The 20,808-nt window shown below is 42.2% G+C and overlaps 1 protein-coding gene and 1 long non-coding RNA gene across 5 annotated transcripts in view; one reads left to right on the top strand and one right to left on the bottom strand.

Moving 5' to 3' along the window:
• Positions 1-981: 981 nt before the first annotated feature.
• LOC118565802 overlaps positions 982-20,808 on the bottom strand; it is a 39,773-nt gene continuing 19,946 nt past the window's right edge. Inside the window, exons 2-3 of the long non-coding RNA XR_004932617.1 lie at positions 1,147-1,297; positions 982-1,071 (exon numbers count right to left, since the gene is read on the bottom strand). This is a non-coding gene — a long non-coding RNA (uncharacterized LOC118565802). The remainder of the gene's footprint in view (positions 1,072-1,146; positions 1,298-20,808) is intronic.
• The window catches only part of LOC118565789, a 39,347-nt gene continuing 34,471 nt past the window's right edge, over positions 15,933-20,808 (top strand). Inside the window, exons 1-5 of one of the 4 annotated variants that reach the window (XM_036146791.1) lie at positions 15,933-16,035; positions 16,283-16,645; positions 19,650-19,736; positions 19,847-19,940; positions 20,025-20,725. In XM_036146791.1, coding sequence (XP_036002684.1) covers positions 15,987-16,035; positions 16,283-16,645; positions 19,650-19,736; positions 19,847-19,940; positions 20,025-20,226 — 795 coding nt within the window. In that variant the 5' untranslated portion in view covers positions 15,933-15,986 and the 3' untranslated portion in view covers positions 20,227-20,725. Of the gene's footprint in view, positions 16,036-16,282; positions 16,646-19,649; positions 19,737-19,846; positions 19,941-20,024; positions 20,726-20,808 lie in introns of those variants that run through there. The other 3 variants (XM_036146792.1, XM_036146790.1, XM_036146793.1) reach the window with 3 other exon arrangements.

Raw genomic sequence — 20,808 nt, 5'->3', positions numbered from 1 at the left:
AGTGAAGAATCTAAGCAGGAAATAAAGTAATAGTAATAGTAATATCATCTTTATTGTCATTGAAACATACATTACAACAAAATTTGTTCTCTGCTTTTAACCCATCACCCTTGGGGAGCAGTGGGCTGCCATGTGCGGCAACCAAAGTTGAAACAAAACTGTGAGACACAATTCTACAGTAATGCTGGTTTTCACGTTGTCAGCTGTCATCTGGTATCACTTGTGAATACAAGGTTGGGACAGCACCCACATCTGGGAAAATAAAGAGGGTAGATCATTACCAAACAGAGACCTGATCAGAAACTGTCCTCATGATAAATGGGGTTAAATTCCTGAAATGCTCAATTTAGATAAATGAACCACAAACAGGCTTGAATCGGAGGCAACCAGAGATAAAACAAGCTAGTTAGAACAGTACACACCTTTAAGAACACACCTTTGTTTGAATAACCTTTGTTTAGCTGTTCAGTTCTTCCTGTTGCAACGTCAACAAAATCATGTGACCATGTTGCTTTGGTTTATGGCGTAATGGAATGAAGAGAATGAATATACGACTTAATGCAAAAATAGTTTTACCCTCGTCAGCTCCTATGACCTCTGAAATATTCAGTTCCATTAACCATTTGGCACAGATCAACATTTTTAATGCCCTCACCAGTGATTCTTTGAGGTTTGCTCTCCTCTGTGATCATCAGTGTATGACACAGCACGGTCCACTCTGCCTGCAGAAACAAATGAACAATAGAGACACAGCAGATTTAAAGTAACTAATGGGGGTCTAACCAGTCAGTGCCTCTGTGTCTGGTTGGTTCTCTTTGGGGTATCCAGGTGGAAGCAGCTGAAGCAGAGTGAAGGCTGGTTGTCTGAGCAGCTACAGGCAGCTATGCAGCTAGTAGCTCCACACATGGCTGTTAGGAGGCAGCTCTGGGTTCTAGGTTGTAGGAAACTCAGCACTGCGGGGCTGCAGCATGTGGTAGTAGGAACCTCTGCTCAGCTTCCCTGGTGTAGCTGCTTCTTGTCAGAGCCTGTGCCGGATGCAGCAGGTGACTTCAGATCAGCTTTCCTCTCAGCCTGGCCACAGGAGAGGAGATCATTTCACGTCGTCTCGACTTAACGTTCCTGCAACAGCTGAGAAAGGTTACAAACCGTCTCCAGTACAGTCGGCTTTTAAATTCTGATGTTGGTTTCTCAGAAAACAGACGACTCAGCCTGGCCGACTCTGCAAATGTCCCTGGGTGTCCAAACCCATTCAGGCCCAGGAGGCTGTCTCCAGGGTGGGGATGTTCCTCCAGTGCTGCTGTTGAGGAACAACGTGTGAAGAGAACGATTGTCTGTGGACAGCAGGTCTTTATACAGATCCCTTTATACAGTCATTAGATAATAATGGTGTATCTAGCTTTTCTTTAGTAATATATGAAGCCAGAAAATATTTGAATCAAGTTCTTTATTTTATTGGAAATGCAAAGCCTTAAAACATCACTGCAGACCTACAAATTTCTAAGAACGTTCACAGTGCACAACAAGTTAGACTATCTGTTTGTTCGTATCTAAATTATGTTTCACTCTAAAACTCTTCATGTTTAAATATTAACATGGTGCAGCATTGGGGGGGTTGTGGCCGAGTGGTCAGAGCAGTGTGCTTGCACTCAGAGAAGGATGCAAGTACCCAGTTCGATCCCTGGTCTCGGCACTCTGGGTCCCTGAGCAAGACCTTTAACCCCAGAACGCTCCCCTGGCGCCGCACATGGCAACCCACTGTTCCCCAAGGGGATGGGTTAAAAGCAGAGAACAAATTTAGTTGCAATGGATGTTTCAATGACAATAAAGATGATATTACTATTACATTACTATTACTTTCTGCACCATAAAATAGCAATAGCCAGTCTTTAATTTTTATTTCACTTTAAAACTGACTCAGGTTCATGTTTAAATATTAACTAGAGGTGGCTCTCTGCAATAAAAAGCAATAACCTTTGAAACTTGGCAATAATTTACCAGGTTATTTCCATAAAGTGTCGCAACTCAAACCAGTTAAGGCTGAGCTTTGGTTTTATTTAAATTTGATGGAGTTTGTAGTCAGTCTGTAAACAAATGAAACATATTTTGAATACTAAAGAGTGAACTATGTTTATCTTTCTGTTTAATAATTTCATAAATCTTACAAAGTTTTTTATATAAACAAATATAGAGCAAAGGGACAAGCTATGAATCAACATCTATTTGATAATGTATGTTTCAAATGTACACATGTCAATTTTTTTGTGTATTTTTTTTATGTGTTCGAACCATGGATGGAGAAACACTTCTGAACTTGGTGGGGCTGATCAGGGAATACTAGTAACACACATAAAACACCAGCATTCCTCTGATCACACGACTGATTTGTGTCCCATGATACAAGCAAAACCATTTTTAGACACCAGAATGTGTTGCTTTCTCTCAGGCTGTGGTCACTGAGCATAATAAATAGGGCTGCCATAGATGTTAAAAGATTAAAAGTCAGCTACTGAATATTTATTTTTGTTTTCTGACATTAGAGCACACACCCCAGATTTGTTTTCACTTGTGATTTGTACATAACAGAATAAAAATAGTTTGAAAAGAAGCATCAAACTGACCTCTGCTCTAAATATTTCTGTGTTTCTGTCTGTAATGCTGGATGAAGTATGAAAGAATTTCAGCCCCAATAACAACTGAGTTATGAACCCCCCTGGTATGACTGTGTGTTGATGACCATTGAACTACATTTGGTCTGTATTTCTTATCATTTCTTATAATTTTCAACAAAACTTTTGAAAACAAAAAAATAGCAGCCTCCACTGAAACAGCCAAAACAAATGAGTAAGGGTTAAGATTCGGGTTTTGAAAACTACCAAACAAATTATTATCTACGCTTCCTGAAATAATATTATAGAAATATTATGCATAATTCTGCTATAAATGTCATAAATGTAAAGAATTGCAGATCCTGCCTTTAATGCGGTATTTCCCTCTATAAATATGGTGGATGGATACAGAGTTTATGAAACCCACACCCGCTTTTGGTCCGGCATACAGATGGTAGAACAAGAGACACTGAACCCTTCAGTGAAACTAATAAATAGAAGATTGTCTGCCTTCCCTGAATGAAGAATTATAAATATATTATGCATACATTTTGCTAGAGATTTCATCAAAATCCATAGAACTGCAGATGTTTTTTTTTTATGAATATTAATTTTTATGGACACAGATGTCGGTAATGTAACTGGCTGCATCCTTGTGAACTGCCTGGACATATGTCTTTCTGAGAAAGGCAATGACATCTCTGTAAATATCTGTTAAAGGAGAGTTTTCCTCTCCACTGTCGCTTCATGCATGCTCAGTATGAGGGATTGCTGCAAAGCCATCAACAATGCAGACGACTGTCCACTGTGGCTCTACGCTCTTTCAGGAGGAGTGAATGCTGCTTGGAGAGACTTGATGCAACCTGCTGGGTTTCCTTAGAAAGGAAACTTTATCTGTATAATCTGATTGATTTTGAATTTGGAAAGTGCCTTAAGATGATGTGTGTTGTGATTTGGCGCCATGTAAATACAATTTAATTGAACTTAGCCTGCTACACCATCACAAGTAAGGCTTTAAAATGTATGAGTCTAAAACTAAAATTAAACCAGATTTGTACTGATAAAACCATTAAACTATAACAGTTTCTTCTATTTTTATTACATGTCCACTGCTTATGTTGAGTACTGCCCCCCTCTTTTTTTGGAGTATACAGCACCTGCATCCATGTCAAGTAAAAAGGTTAACAGTGCTTTTATGAGCTCACCCTCAGACCTGCTACACAACCCAACGCCCAAGTTTAAAGTACGCTTCCTCTATCAGCTACTTTAGCATATAAACCTCACTATGTCCCTTATTGGTCCTAAGGAGCTAAGATAAGATAGATAAGATAGAGCTTTATTGAAGTCACAGTGCAGTCTATACAGCTGAGGTCGCTTATTAAACAGGATTATTGCACAGTGCCTTAAATAGTAATTGCACATTGATTATTGCACAGGTTATCGCAGTTATAGTGCAGCATTGTATAATCTGGTAGCAGCAGGAATAAATGACCTGCGGTAGCGCTCCTTCTTATAGACAGGATGTCTAAGTCTGTCACTAAAGGAGCTGCTCAGCTCCTCTACAGTCTGGTGCAGGGGGTGGAAGGTGTTTGTCCATGATGGATGTGAGCTTGGACTACACCCTCCTCTCAGCCACTTCCTCCACTGAGTCCAGAGTGCAGCCCAGGACAGAAGTGGCCTTCCTCACCAGCTTGTTCAGTCTCTTTCTGTCCCGCTCTGCACTGCCAGGGGCCCAGCAGACGACAGCGTAGAGGAGGGCTGAGGCCACCACAGAGTCATAAAAAGTTTTTAGCAGAGGCCGGCTCACTCCAAAGGACCTCAGCCTCCTGAGGAGGTGGAGGCGGCTCTGGCCCTTCTTATACAGGGCGTCTGTGTTATGAGTCCAGTCCAGTTTATTGTTGACGTGAACACCCAGGTATTTGAAACTCTCCACAGTTTCTATGTCCTGCCCCTGGATGTTCACAGGTGAGTGAGGTGGGGGTCTTCTCCTGAAGTCTATCACCATCCCTTTGGTCTTACTGGTGTTTAAGCACAGATGGTTCTTCTCACACCAGTCCACAAAGTCCATGATGACCGACCGGTACTCCAGCTCATTCCCCTCAGACACACAGCCCACAATGGCCGAGTCATCAGAGAACTTCTGAAGGTGGCAGCTGTCCGTGTTGTAGGTGAAGTCCGAGGTGTAAAGGGTGAAAAGAAATGGAGACAGAACGGTGCCCTGGGGGGGCCCGGTGCTGCAGAGCGCCACCTCTGACTGACAGCCGTGCAGCCGCACGTACTGAGGGCGGTTAGTGAGGTAGTCCATGGTCCAGTCAGCCAGATGTTTGTCCACCCCAGCGTCCTCCAGCTTCTCCCTCAGCAGCACCGGTCTGATGGTGTTGAAAGCGCTGGAGAAGTCAAAGAACATGACTCTCACAGCGCTCCCGGTGGTCTCCAGGTGGGTGAGCGCCCGCTGCAGCAGGTAGATGATGCCGTCCTCTGCTCCGATGTTGGGCCGGTAGGCAAACTGCAGCGGGTCCAGGGTGGGGCTGACCACGGTGCGCAGGTGAACTAGGATAAGGCGCTCCATGGTCTTCATCAGGTGGGAGGTCAGGGTGACCTCCCACCTGAAGTCTGAAGTGGTGGTCCCCACCCTGTCTTCCACAGGGTGGGCACCACCCCCAGACTGAGGCTCAGGTTGTAGATGTAGCTGAGGACCTCACAGAGCTCATCTGCACAGGTCCTCAGTAGCCTGGGGGGGGGGGGGGGGGGGGGGGGGGGGGGATGCCGTCCGGTCCTGAGGCTTTCCTTTGTTTCAGCCTCGTCAACTGCCCTCTCACCTGCATTGGTGTGACTGTGAGGGGGGAGGGAGGTAGGATGGGTGTGGATGGGTCGGGGGTTGGTGAGGGTGGCAGTGGGGGGGGTGGTAAGTCTCTGGAGGGCTGGTGGTTGGAGACAGAGACGAGTGGAGAGTTGAGGGCAGGGAATCCCACAATCCTTTGTGTGACATCATGATGTATAAGCACAGCCCACCTCATGGAAATCAATCCAAAATGTCCAGAGAGTAGAGATTGCAGACGTTGTAGCTTATTTCCAGGCTTATTCAGCCACCAAGACGTGAGGTGGAGGTTCACTCCAATGAGCATCAGCAGGGTCCTCATGATGGATAGATGCAGAGGGACTTTCACCTGAGCTACAGTTAGGCTGTGAAAACTCTGGCTGAGATAGAAAACAGTGTGGAGTAGTGGTTAGCGTTATGATTTTGTCCTGGAGGTTCTGGGTTTGACTCCCACAGACTGACACTCTGGGACCCTGAACAAGACCCTAAGAGGTGGGTTAAATGCAGAGGACACATTTCACTGGAATGTATGTTGTAATGACAAAAAAATACTGTTAAAGTGATTTATTCTTGTTTCATCAAGACCTTTTTACTTTTTGCTTCCATCTGTTAGTCTGCCTTTTTAACCGGTAAAAACAGGAACAAACTGTTTTTCAGGATGTGCAGAAAAATTACTGCTGCATCACTGAGGTGTGGGGGCCACTCACTCTGCTGGTTAATTAAACTTTGGCATTTGAGACGTTTCAGAGTTCCATGGAGCTGAGAGTGAATCTCTGTCAGGCCACTTGGCTGCAGTTTCCCTGCCAGCAGAACTTTGTTTCACTTGTCCAGAACGCTCTGTTCAAACCAGAGCAGACAATCTGGAGACTGGAGGAAGTCAGACTGTAGATGTTGCTGGTTTCTCTGAGTGATGCTGGAATTGCTCAAATCAAAGCAGGGATATTTGTTTTTAAATTACTGTTTTAATACCATGCAAAACTATTTATACAAATGTTTTGCAGGGACATTTTTTTAGCTGAATTTTTTGCAGGTAAAAATTATTTGGAGCATTTTTTAGAGGTGATTTTTAAATAATGAAAAAAAATCATCCATAATTTTTACCACATAAACATTCAATATAAGGAATTCATCGTTTAAAAAATCAGTGTTTTAAAGTCAGTGTTTTTAAAAAAGGCAGATTCCAATGAGGCTGTATTTCTTCCATATGGGCGGATAGAAGCTGTTTCAGCTCCGCCTACAGCGAGCATTGTGTTTATTTAGTCATTTTGAGCCGGTGGACTTTACTTAGTTAGATGGGGAGAGAGAATGCCTAAAACAGCTTAAGGGCAGTTCTTTCATTCAGTGTTCAGGAAGTCAGAGCGGAGGCTGAGGTGGTGAGAGCTGCAGGTCTCTGAGAGATTCTCTTCATCCGTTCAGCGTTGTGGACCGTTGGTCTGGACGCCTGTTAAAGGTGAGCCTTGCTGGTCTTTTGTTTGTTTTATTTTATTTACAGCAATACACAACTGTTGTGAATTCTGTCAAACCGCAGGGCAAAAGTTCCCTTTCATTCTTCTTATTTTATTTTTTAATGGGGTGGAGGAAGAGAGAGATTAAATTAGAAAGTTCTAATGGAGAAGTTTGCTCAAGGTTTGCTGTTGATTTGCGCTCCGCTGATCTCGGGCTGCAGCTCTAACTGCTCGCTGCCACATGTTCAAAGAGCAGGGTTAATCCAGAGTTATCTCTGGGCTAAATTCCTGCACATCCTGGCTTTTCTTTTTACGTTTATTCTTAGTCAGTTATGACAATAGAATGTAACACGATATAAAATAAACACACTCGCATGTTTGTTAAACTACTCCCGCGCATGGTTTATCTACCGCCGCCGCGAGAAACTGCTGCTTCGAGAGGACTGACATATCGCTTTTCTCTTAACTATACAAATGTGTTGTTTGGATTCTTCTCTTATCCCACTAATAAAACAAAAAAAATTTATATTATCAATCTAATTTTATTCGTTGCCAAATATCATATACATAAATCTAAATTTTCAAATCAGAAACCTCGCTTTGCAGCCTTTAGAGAGGAATTCAAACACTATATATTAGATCTCTCGAATATTCAAAAAATAGAAAAGCCATTAAGACAATGGATTTGTGCTCTTACTTTAATATCTTTCAGAGTTAATTTTTCATTTATTTATTGGCTTTTCGATTTGTTTGTGCTTGATATGTAACACCCTGGCATTACTGTCTTGTCTGTTTTATTACTCATTTGTATTGTTAATTTTGCTTGTTCGTAAACCCCTTTATTATCAATAAAAAAAAAAAAAAAAAAAAAAAAAATAAAAAAAAAAAAGCTGTCAGTCAAAGAATTCCTGACAGTACTTCCCGTGTGATCGTGTCTGCAAGGCCCAATCAGGAGGAGGCTTACAGAAGAGGGCTTTGGCCCCGCCCAACCTGTCAAAACTTCGCGCGAGGAGAAAATCCGTCCGCGGGCAGAGACGCTTCCGAGAGCGCAGCTGTGCTCGAGCGTAGCCGCTGGATAGAAAATCGAGCGCGCGCGTGGGAAGAGCTTTCGCGCGCGGAGAATGCCCGAGCGCGTGTGTGAGGAGCTGGAGCGCGCGGAGAGCGATTTTCTCCTCTCGAAGCAGCAGTTTCTCGTAGAGGTGGGCGATACCGGGAATTTTTAATCGATCCGATACCAAGTAAATACAAGGGGCAGTATCGCCGATATCGATCCGATACCGATACTTTTAACATTTTATTTTTATTTTATTATTACAATTAAATAATAATAATAATGTTATGTTCAGTGTTTTTTTCCTAATCCACCTCCTATATATTTCAATCCTTATGTAATTTTGTTTGTATTGTGTGCACCTGCTTGTTGCTTTAATCCTATAATTTTCCCCGTCGTGGGATAAATAAAGGATTAGCTAATGTTATCTTATCTTAAATAACACTTTTTAATAGGATATATGTACTGGGTTCTTTCAAGGTCTTAATTACATTTTCTGTGTGGGCTCCAGTAACATATGATAGATAATATCTACTTTGAAAATTAACATGAACTGCTGCTGAAGATGACCACTGATCTACCTGGATGTCTTCCGGAGGACTGAAGCGCCTCAGTCAGTGACGTCAGTCTGTGGGTCTGGTCTGTCGGGGCAATCAGAGAAGTTTCCTCTGTCGCTTTCACTCTTTCCTCTGTTTGTTGTGTCTCCACTAAATTTAACCAGCTTTTTACTAAACATATTTCTCTCTTCAAGTTTTTGCGCTCTGGCGGTCTCTCTCTCTCTCTCAGTGACTGAACAGGAGCCGCGCGCTGCGCGCGGCGGTTGTTTGTGTATGTTGAGTTGAGAGAGCACAGTGGGCGGGACAGGCTGAGCCTGCGTGCTGATTGGCTGGCGCCGGTGAGCCATGTACGAGAGGGGAGGGGGAGCAGCAGCCAGCAGAGTGCCGGTGTTGGCACAGAAGGGGAGACTGGTCTGGTGAATCTGCTGCAGTCAGCGCGCGCGGGAGAGAATAAAAAGGATCGATCCTGTTAAAAGAATATTGTTCAATATCAATACCCGCGTTGGTATCGATAGTATCAATCCTAGGATCGATCCGCCCACCTCTAGTTTCTATGGAGCCAGGGTTGAAGACCTCTGTCTTAGAGCACAGAACATGAAAATGTAAAGAAAGGCAGCTAGTCAGGCTAATATAGAACAATTTAACACAGGCTTTGAGTCAGTGAGTCACATGACCAGGGAGCTATTGAAGAAAAATCCCTACTTTTGTCTTTACAAATATCTTTAAAAAATTAGCCCCCAGTTTTTTGACTGTCCTTTGTTTCAACAACATCAAGGCTTGATTTTTATTTCTCAAGAGTGTTTAGTTCCCACTGCGTGAGAGGAGGGAGCAGCTGAGAGATGCTGGCTGAAATCGGGGTCCATCAGCCGGATCAACCGTGAGCGAGATGCCGCTGATTCCGCGGAGCTTTAATATCCAACTTTACCGCCCTATCCGCCAGAGGGCTGGCGGGACATGGGCGCCAGAGGCGAATCGTCAGAGCACAGGAGAAGCAGGTAACGGCGAGGCCGATGAGAGCTCGGAGGGAATCACTGCTGGCCGGCTGGAGATCAGACGGAAGAGGCCCGCGGAGTTAGAAGTTGGGAGCTCAGAGACCAAGGAGCGCTGCGGGCGGATCCGAAGCGACTTGAAGGGAGCAGAGAAGCGTTTTTTGACGTCGGCTCTGAGGCCGGGGGGGGGGGGGGGGGGGGGGGGGGGGGGAGGAGCGGACACCTGCAGCTGGGCGCCTCCGCTCATGTGCAAACACCTGCGGAGACAGAGGGAGACAAACTTTTTTTTTTTTTTTTATTTATTTAAGCAAATCCAAAATACAATTTTAAAAATATCAGATAAGTACAATTAAGCATATGGCAGCCATAACAGATTTTTTTTTTTACAGAGGGAGACAAACGACTGCTGCGCGCTGAAGCCTGAGAGCACATTGTGTTCATACTACGCGCTTCCTGAACAGGTTGAATGTGATTGGCTTATGAGTAAGTCAGCCCACGTGGAGTACTTTCCAGTGATTGGCTTATACAAGGGAGGCTTCTGATTGGTTGCAAACCACTCTCTGTTTAAAAAATGCTTGTGTGAATCCCAAGACGGCAGGACAGTCTAAAAAATCCACACACAAATGCTTTGAAGTTTAAAGCCTAGAGCTATGGATGTGTGGGTCTTGTTCTGTGCATGTGTGGATTTTTTTGTGCATGTGTGGATTTTTTGTGCACGTGTGGATATTGTTGTGCACGTGTGGATTTTTTGTGCACGTGTGGATATTGTTGTGCACGTGTGGATATTGTTGTGCACGTGTGGATTTTTTTGTGCACGTGTGGATTTTTTTGTGCATGTGTGGATTTTTTTGTGCTTGCATGAATCGGGCCTGTGCTTGCGTGGATCTTGTCCTGTGTGTGTGTGGATTTATTTGTGCATTTGTGAATATCGAGACCCATCTGGCTCCATATTTATTAGCATGTTGCAAGAAAACATGAACTGTCATTTTAGTCTCTGCATCTCCTAACACTTTGATGGTCATCACACCTAAGCTGTATGAGAGTTTGCAAAGCACCCAGGGCACAGTGGCACACAGAATTGCATGCAAATGTATTTGGTCTTTCATGTGCATGCAGCATCGTGGCCTCTGTTTGCATTTTTAGAAGTTTTGGATGTAATTTCTTGGACTATTCTGCAGGTTGCCTTATTCTTCACTGTGTTTGAAGTCTAAAATATAAATAATTGGTATAGTTAACACAAAGTACAGCTAATCTGGGCAAAATATACACAAAGTATAAATAAAATATACTAAAATGTAAATTTTAAATGAATAGCTTATATGTGTTACGTTTAAAACTCTAAATTATAAGCAAACAATTACAAGACAGTAAATCAATTATATGACTTCTGTTGAAAAAATGTAATGGGAGATGCATGACGTCCACTTCAGTGGACACATGCTTAATGGTAATTTTCTAAATGTTGGAGAAAATTTTTTATATTTCAAACTGATAATATCCTTCCTTAGATGTTACTGTAAATCATCATATTTTTTTACCTGTTGGGCTCTTCTATTATAGAAGCTGGGTGCGATTTGCTGGGGGGGATGGGGGGGGATTTACCCCCCCTCTCTGTCTATGACGTCCTCCCCTATGGTCATTCATGTTTTATCCCTGGGGGGGATACATTCCTCCCCCACTCTGGTCTAAATAAGTAATATGAATTTTTGAACATGTATATAAATTAGGCCTGTCAGTTTTAACGCGTTATTAATGCGTTAACTTTGTTAGACCACAACGCTGACTTTTTTTTTTTTTTTTTTTTTTTTTGCCGTTAATTGCGTGACAAAACACACACCGTTCCCTAATGTTTTTTCCCCGCCATGCTTTCCGCACTGTTTCTTTTACCCTCGGCGCTTTCCGTAGTTTCAAGAGTGCTAGAAAACTGTAGCAAAACAGATCCGCGCTCACTGTTGCACAGACCACAGACTTTGGACTTGTTTTATTCTAAAAGTGCTTGTAAATTTCATGAGTCATGGGTTGCGGTTTTCTTGGGCACGTTTCTGAAAGTGAAATCGCTTATTTGGGCTCTAAAATAATTGACGAAATAGGGGTTATTATGAGACCTGCCTGCACTACATTTGAGTGTATCCAGCTGAAATATCCCTCCGCCATAGGAGCCGACGGTAGTAAAGGCAGACAGAGCAACTCTGCACGTATTTTCTGCAGTTTACGGTGCAATAACCGGTGATAACTGCTGAAAGTAGATTACATGGTGCAGATCACCATTTTATCAGACATTGGTTCTGAAGATGAGTTTTTACACGTTGATAACATTGCAGAAACCCAACCCATAAACCGTACTTTAATGCTTATTAATTTGTTTCCTCTGTATTTGACAAACTAAGGCTGAATTACGTTGCCAAACAAAGGACCTGGAGTTACCAAACAGTTGCTAAACAGTCTCTTTCAAGGGTATTAAGCTCCTGCCCAGTTGCAAGCAAAGTGTAAGACTGGAATGACCTGGAGATTTAAAACCTTTTTCCAGGCTTAAACTGTATGAATATGGATAGAAACAGCAAGCAAAAATATTCAAAGAAATTATTGTTGTTGGTGTGAAAGCTCAGAGAGAGTAAAAACGAACAATAAAACTTATGACTTTATTGAAATGTACAATTTTTATTAATTTATTTGTATATGCCTAATACCATGTCTATCTTTGTTTAAGAGGCAAAAAAATATATCGACATGGTATTTATTTATAAATTTATTTACACATTGTGTAAACATCAGGGTAGCATGATTAGTCATTTAGCCATCATAGTCCAGAGTTTAACATTTGGCACCAGGATGTTTTCATTCCAATTCTCAAAAGTGCTTGAAAAATAACAAAATAAAAATGTTTTTTGTACAAGCATGTATTTTATTAGTGTCATTTATTGCAAAATTGCACATTAAAATGCCCAAACAGGCTATTACACTTTCAGAAATAAAAGAATAAAACGTGTGATTAATTTGCAATTAATCTCGAGTTAACTATCGACATTATGTGATTAATCGATTCAAATTCAATTATTTTAATAGTTTGACAGCCCTAATATATATACATGTCTTGTGTGCTTCACATTTGTTAATCTAATTTTTTGTTGTCTGTTTTTAAAGAGTATTGATACATTTTCTGCTCGAAGCGCTTAAAGTAAACTAATACCCACTCCCGAGTCCAGACAGTAGATGGCACAATCTAACTCTACTGGATCTAGCTATTTACCTGAAAGAGCAGCTGCTAGCTAACCAAGTAATGAATGAGAACGTGTGGCAGCATGAACGTCAACATATGACAAGTATTTTGTCATATTTCGGTCCGAAAAATCAACAGCAAAGGTCAAAAGTAGATGACGGGACAAACAGCCATGGTAATGTTACAGGACGAACTTTGGTGGATGAAGATTTGCAGGCAGCGTCACCAGACAAGAAGCAGCAGCAGCAGCTGTCCTCCACCCTCCCGCCCAGGACAGGTTGCATGCTGTCTCCAGCCAGACAGCATGCAGGCCACATAACCTTGTTGTTATGTTCATTTATAAAACACTTGAAATGATCCCCCCCCCCCCTCTGTTTTTTTTTTTTTTTTGCAAATCGCACACTGTATAGAAGGATTGAGAGGAAATGCCAGCAGTGGTCGACAGAAGTTGCTGTTTGTTGGCCATCTTGGATTCAGAAAAAATTGCAGTTACAATGACTGACCACTGAATTGACCTCAGAGGAGTGTGGCAGCAGAGAGCATTCTAGAGACTGATATGCAGTTTCACCATAGAAACCATAGAATTAAAGAGATATTTACTTTTTAGTTGCTGTCCACTAAAGTGGCTGCTATGCACCAGAGGGTGTGATCTGCTTAAACATCTTTACCAGCATAAGCTCCATATTCCATTGAACTGCTCTTTGAACTGTTCTAGGAGGAGATGCTTTTGGTTCTGAACAAATTGATTTCATGCCAGCAGCTCTTTGATATGTAGGTGTGGCAGAAAAAACTTTCAGAGGTAACGTCATGTCAGGAATGTTGTTGCACACAGCTGCTGTAGTTAAGTGCCGTTCTCACAGACCCACAAGACTAATAGAATAACTACAGAGAGTTGCAGATCTCAGAGAAAGCAACAATTTATTCAGTATTACATTTTGAGACTTCAAGCTCAACATTTCTTTTCTTGTATTTCAAGTTTTCTAGGCAAATATGGCTGCATAGACTCAGACTCAGACAAACTTTAATGATCCCAGGGGGAAATTATTTTTGTTACATGCTCCAGAATACACACATTGTTATATATATATATATATATATATATATATATATATATATATATATATATATATATATATATATATATATATATATATATATATACACAACATTCCACACAAGGTAATACCATATCACACTAGTCATATCACTTCCCTTGGGAATCCCAGTGAAGCAATGGTGACCCGCGCAAAGAACAGTGCAGAGAATGTGTTAAAGTCAGTTACAGAGGGGGGGTGTTAGGATAACTGAGGGAGGCATTGTAGAGGTTGATGGCCACAGGCAGGAATGATTTCCTGTGGTGTTCCGTGGTGCATCTGGGTAAGAGGAGCCTTCTGCTAAAAGAGCTCCTCTGCTAGGCTAGTGTGTCATGTAGAGGGTGTGAGACATTGTCTAAGATGGACTGTAGCCTGGACAGCATCCTCCTCTCTGCCACTGCCGTCAGAGTGTCCAGCTCCTCCCCTACAACATCCCTCACCCTCCTGATCACTTTGTTCAGTCTGTTGTTGTCAGCGACCCTCAGCCCACTGCCCCAGCATGTGACAGCAAAGAAGATCATACTGGCAACAACAGACTCATAAAACATCCTCAGCATCGTCCCACAGATGTTAAAGGACCTCAGCCTCCTCAGGAAGAAGAGTCGGCTTTGGCCCTTTTTGTAGACCGCCTCGGTGTTTCTAGTCCAGTCCAGCTTATTGTTAAAGTACACTCCAAGGTACTTATACTCCTCCACAGTGTCTACAGGGACCCCCTGGATGGAAACAGGGGTCACAGGTGTTTTTGTCCTCCTCAGATCTACTATTACCTCCTTAGTCTTTGTCACGTTGAGCTGCAGATGGTTCAGCTCACTCCAAGTGACAGAGTTGTCCACCACTGTCCTATATTCACTCTCATCACCCTCTTCAATGCAGCCAACTATTGCTGAGTCGTCAGAAAACTTCTGAAGGTGGCAGGACTCAGTGCAGCAGTTGAAGTCTGAGGTGAAAAGGGGGAAGAGGAAGGGGGAGAGGACAGTCCCCTGAGGGGCCCCAGTGTTGCTGACCTCCCTATCAGACACACAGTTCTGTAAGCGTACATACTGTGGTCTGCCCATCAGGTAATCAACAATCCAGGACACCATGGGGGCCTCCACCTGCATCACCGTCATCTTCTCACCCAGTAGAGCCGGGCGGATGGTGTTGAAAGCACTGGAGAAATCAAAGAACATGATTCTCACAGTGCTTGCCAGCTTGTCCAGATGAGTGTAGACTCTGTTCAGCAGGTAGACGATGCTGTCCTCAACTCCCAAGTGGGGCTGGTAGGCGAACTGTAGTGAATCAGTGAAGGGCCTGACCATGAGCCTTAGCTGCTCCAGCGCTAGCCTCTCAAAGGTCTTCATGATATGGGACGTCAGTGCCACCGGTCTGTAGTCCTGAGGGCCGCTGGGTGTCACATTCCTATCACATAGATGGCGTCACATTCCTGTCAGTGCTCCTTCACTAAATGATTTTGCACAGTATATCAGAGGTTTTATGACATTAATGAGCAGATGGGCCTACAAACACAATCATTGCAGATGTAGTTGACAGTGAGGCTAATTATATTTCTGGACTGTGAAGATATTTTGTGGGTCCACCTGAGAGATACCGTGTGTAATATTACCATGTGTAGCCCTGGGGGAAAGTCATTATTTAACCAGAAGAAGAAGAAGAAACAATGATCAGAGGCAAACATTTAAAATATGCATATTCAATTTATTTGGAATTCCAAGAGACAAAAACTTACATGCTAGTTTGTTGTCCACGTCCTTCTCCCAGGCATTACAGTATAATCAAAGGTTCGCAAAGACATCCTTTTATCACACTAACTAACCCCTCCTGGTTAGTTTGGGTGGGGGGGCAGACACTGTGGCTACAAGCTGTGTCTGTTTTTAAAACAAAGAAGCTATTCATTTAGTAAAGCGTGATTTAGTATTCAAACCGTCCTATCAGGGGTCAAGCCAAATGACCTCAAAAGCCATAAAATAGCTCTCAACACATCCTATAAACTGTATGTTTTTCTTTGCCCTGAAAGGGGAGGCTTAGTTTAGAGGCCAGAAGTACCTTATTACTTTACATACAAATGCCTGATCAATATAACAACTAAGATATTTTCCTCAACACCACTTTGCTGCTTGTTCTATTCAGAAAAGCTGCTGAAGTTTTGTGAGTGATGCTGGAGCTGATGTGTTGCTGACTCTCCTCCTCTGTCTCCTCTCACAGGGAGAAGATGATCTGCAGGATCCTGCTGCTCATCATCCTCAACTCATGTCTCTGTGGTCAGTTTCCATCTTCTCTTTGTTCAGTCTAAATCCATCAATAATCAGTGAAAAGTCTGTCAGTGAAGGGAACACTTCAATCCTCCAGCTGCATCTGATCAAGCAGTTTGACTTGAAGAGCATCAAGCAGAGCTCTGACAGCACAGAGAGCATCATGGGACAGAAAGCTCTAGAGATGTAGTTTAAAGACTCCCATGTTCCAGTTCTCAGTGTGTCTGCTCCTCTCTTTCCCTCTCTGTCTCCTCAGCAGCAACATTTGTAGTGAATGTGACACAGAGCTCCTATCAGGCAGAGGAGAACCACAGCATCACTCTGGAGTGGACCTTCACCACCAGACCTGATGAACCCTGGAGAGATCTGTTCATCTACTGCTGCTCATTAACTCCTAGGAAAGAATTAGTCCTTTATCAGGTCCTTGATGGTGTTGAGGTGTCAGAGTCTCAGGATGAACAGTTTTCAGGACGAGTCCAGAGTGACAAAGACGTCCTCAGAGAAGGACGAATCAGACTCCATGTGTCCAGACTGAGGACTGAAGATTCTGGAGAGTATTACTGTGATGTGACGACTGAGGATGGTTATGGTTCTGCAGGGACCAGGATCACAGTCACCGGTGAGTTCACTCAGTAGGTCTTGATAGCACTGAGCTATTTCTCCACACACAGTTAAAGATGTCAATGTTACAGGAAGGTTTCATGCAGCAGAGATTTAAAGGACTAGTCCGGTCAAAATCAGAATTCAAACTGCTGAAAGTACTTTAAATATAAAATAGTTACATACTGTTCAATAAATGATAAGCTTTTTTAATTAAGAGTAATTTTCATTTGAAGGTCCTTTTATGGGGGCCGCCATCTTGGTGAAGAACAGTACTGCCACCTCCCAGTTGGTGACGTCACTGTGCGGTATCGGCTGTAGAGCAAGTCCCAATGCCCTATCTGTCCCCTTGTAAATAAATATCCGTTTTCATGCCAAAATATTTTTTTCACCCCTTAAACAAAGATAGACATGGTATTAAGCAATTAAATTTAAATTAATACAAATTTTACATTTTAGGGACATAAAAAGACAACAAAAAGCATTAAAGTATGGTTTATGGGTTGGGTTATCATCAGTTATTGCAGCCGTGAACTGCAATAACTGATGATAAGAGCGGCTCCTTCTGGGTTTACCTGCTGTCACGATGAGTTGCAGTGGGTTATGAGACCGAGGGATATTTTGTCGTCACTTAGTTTAGAGCCAAAACAATCAACTTCACTTTCAGAAAGCCCAAAAAAACTGCAACCCACAACTCATAAAATTTATAAGCGACTTTAGAAAAAATAAAACCAAAGTTGCATACAATAAGTGGGCTTCGCAGCAGTGAGCATACTTTCTAAGTGTGTCATATCCCTCCGCCGCTCTGGTCAGTACACAAATGTTCCAGCAAATTCTACATAAAAAAAAAAGAAAAACCTACTAAAAATCCTCGCTTTCATGTCATGTTCAAAACATTCTTCTTCAAAATGTTGGCTGCATATGACGTTGTTTCTCTCTGGCCAGAAGTTAGATGGAAAAACCTCCCTCTTCAGGTAGGTATTCCAACAAAAGAACCCGGTGGATCATGAATAGGAAAAGAACCCGATGTATTGTTACATCCAACTGCCATGCAGGTGGGCATCGTTGCTTCAACAATAGCTCTAGCGAATTTCAGTGGTGAAGTCCTCTGGAAATCTGAAATAATTGTTGTTAATCGCAGCTGTGTAGAACGGCTCCTATTGATTTAGCTGGTAAAGCGCAGTGCCTCACCGCACAAAGACGTCACAGGATGTGATGTCAGGCGGCCATTACTGCTTATATTTGGGCAGTAATGGCCGCCCCCATACACAGTGATCCAGATGACAATTTATGCTTTTATTTTCTTATTGATTAACACTAAATTCATATTAAAAACATATTTTTTGTAGTTATAGCTAATGAGCCACTGTGACGCCTTAATGTCTTAACTGGTAGCTCGTCTAATGCGGCTGTTAGCTTGTTAGCTGCTTAATGACAAGAGCTCGTTTATGTAAAGGTTGCCGACCCCTGGGTTATACCATGGTCTGGATCAATACTTGATTCTGACTGGCTGCTGGATGTCCGCTGAAGGTATAAAGCCACATTAAATTAAAAAGACCAAAAACCGCTTTTATGATAAAATAAGGTTATATTCACCAAGCCTCCATCCTGATAATGTTTTGATGGTCCTTTTTGTGGATAAATAGCCCCAGCACCGGGAGCGATTAGCAGATATAAACAGATGTGGCGCCATCTAGTGACAGTATCGCAGAACTATCATAATACCAGTTTGCAAAATTAATAAATCAAAATTAAATAATCCTGGACCGTGCCCTAACCTCTGTAATGTCTCGCAGTAAACCTGCAGCTTGGTGAGATTGAATACCAACCGTTATTAAATAAATAAACCGATCTACAGCAATTTTAAGAGACTCATATCAGAGGCTCACATCTGAGCCTCGGCAGCTTTAGTGTCCACACCAACATTCATAATCCTGTTTTCCCAGAAACATTCCAGGCTTTTCGCTCTTGGAATAATTGTTTTTCTTTTCACTAGATCTTGGAAGCACTCTTTGTTTTGCGTGGAGATGCTAATAGCCGTTAGCTGTTTCCATGTTTTATCCCCTGCTGCTCATTCGCCGTGTGTACTTCTGATGAAATCGTAAATAAACACAAAAGGATTTATTAACAAACAAATTCAGCAAAAACAAAGCAAATAACACAAAAAAAACAACTAAACCGGTAGCACGGTATGATAATCTTTCATAAAAATTTTGTATCCAACCAGAGTGAGCTACTGATGTGTAAATTTAAAAAAGTCAAAAAAAGTGCTATAGGAGATCTACAAAAAGTTCTGGTCAAAGGATCCTGATTGTTCTAAATTATTGCATTGGCTTAAACGTTAGCTGGTAACTGCAAGACAACTGATGCTGGTTACCTTGGCAACACGTCACAACGAGAGATACTAAATAGTTCCCTCAGTCGCTTCTTGTGAAAAACATACAATTTTAACAGTGAAAAAACAACATCAAAGCATTAATGATTGATTTAACCTTTCTTTTGTAAGTCACCATGGTATAAGCCAGTTAACGCCCTCAACCGTCCTCTTCATGTCAGATGGTTCACGTTTCCACGTTGTCCATTAATTTCCGATAACAGACTCCTCATCGGCCGTTATCCCTCACATGTTTGTCCAGCTGTCGTTCCTGACAAGACGTATTTCTTCAACACCTGTGCTTCTACACAGATGTTTGCAGCTGTTTAGGGATACAGCTAACAGGAACAAAAAGCAGAATGTTATTCAGATAAAATAACCTCTTGTAGTGAACGTCAGTGCAACCCTTCATTCTCCATTCTCATGGCACACTCTCCTTCAGACATTCAACATTTTGAACTTTTACCTCCAGATTGTTTTTGGTCTTTATCCCCATTTAAGGTAAACACTGCTGCTCTTCTGTTAAACTAATGATAAACTGTTACTAAGCAACCAGCAGAACTGCTTCATCCAGACCTCTGATGTCTGATAAAAACCAAAAACCATCAGAACCTTCTCTGTAGACTCATCAATCCTGTTGTTGTTTCAGGCCCAATGTCAGCCAAGATGATGACAGAATCGGTTCTTCAGTGGAACCTCATCACTCCAGCCCCACAGGATGAGACCATCAGTACCGGTGAGTCAGCGGGTCCAAACAGAAACATTTCAGCTGCTTAAAATAACCTAAATGTGACTTTACTGGGAGATTATTGTGTATTCTGATTGTTTTATCTGTTTTTATTCCAGGAACCCGGTCCAGGCTGCCTCTGTGTTTTGCTGTTATTTCTTTCTTCATTTCTCTGAGTTTAATTTTCATCTTCAAACTTAAAACGAACAAGAAGTGAGTCAGAAATCATTCAAACATGGCGGCGCTTCTTCCTCCATCAGAACATTTATTAAATGATAAACCTGCTTATTTTTACAGATTTGAAGAGAAACTGCTGAGACAAGCCTCCACCTTGGAGTGTGGATGCCTTGCTCAAGAGCAGGTCAGGGTTCATGTAGATAGGAGCTCCATGAGGTCTTCTCTCCTGCAGCTTTCTGAGGGCTCGGATTCAAACCAGCAACTGCAGCATCAAGGAAAGCCTGGAGAAGAGCTGAGCCTTCAGTCAGAGGACCATGGATGATGGGTCCAGAGAGACTCATGATTTCTCTGCACCTTTATTTCTCTCATCAGCTCTGCAGTCGGTCTCCTCAGCAAATGTTGGAGGACTTTAACCTAAAACAGCAGAAGACCTGCTGCTTGTTTGACTCTGGACTCTGTTGTTGTTCTACTGGAGCGCCCCCTTCTGGTCGCTGACTGACTCTGCAGGAATCCCCCAAACTTTCAGACCAAGAAGCTCTGGATTTATTTTCAAGAAGAGAGAAAAAAATCTGTGATATATATTTTATTTTTTTTTACCAAAAAAGAAACAAATTTTTGTGTAAACAGAGCAGCAATTTTTAGTGATGTTGTTTTTAATTTATTTCTGTTGTTTTAACCTTTTATGTGAAACTGATCTGGTATCATGTTTATTTTGATGTTTTAGTTTTTAAGCCCATATCTAAATACATGTTGAACATGTTTGAACTGTGAACGTTGCCAAAAGACTATCTGTAGATCAGAGTCAGCTGTAGAGTGTTAGGAAGAAGATGTGCAGTAGGGATGTTATAGTTGTTTTTTATAAAGCTGGTCAGTAACAGCTGCTGAGCACTGTGGAACCAAAGCT

The sequence above is a fragment of the Fundulus heteroclitus genome, chromosome 14 (genome assembly GCF_011125445.2).
Source record: "Fundulus heteroclitus isolate FHET01 chromosome 14, MU-UCD_Fhet_4.1, whole genome shotgun sequence".
In the NCBI taxonomy this organism is placed as follows: domain Eukaryota; kingdom Metazoa; phylum Chordata; class Actinopteri; order Cyprinodontiformes; family Fundulidae; genus Fundulus; species Fundulus heteroclitus.
This window is presented reverse-complemented; position numbering and strand designations above follow the sequence as displayed.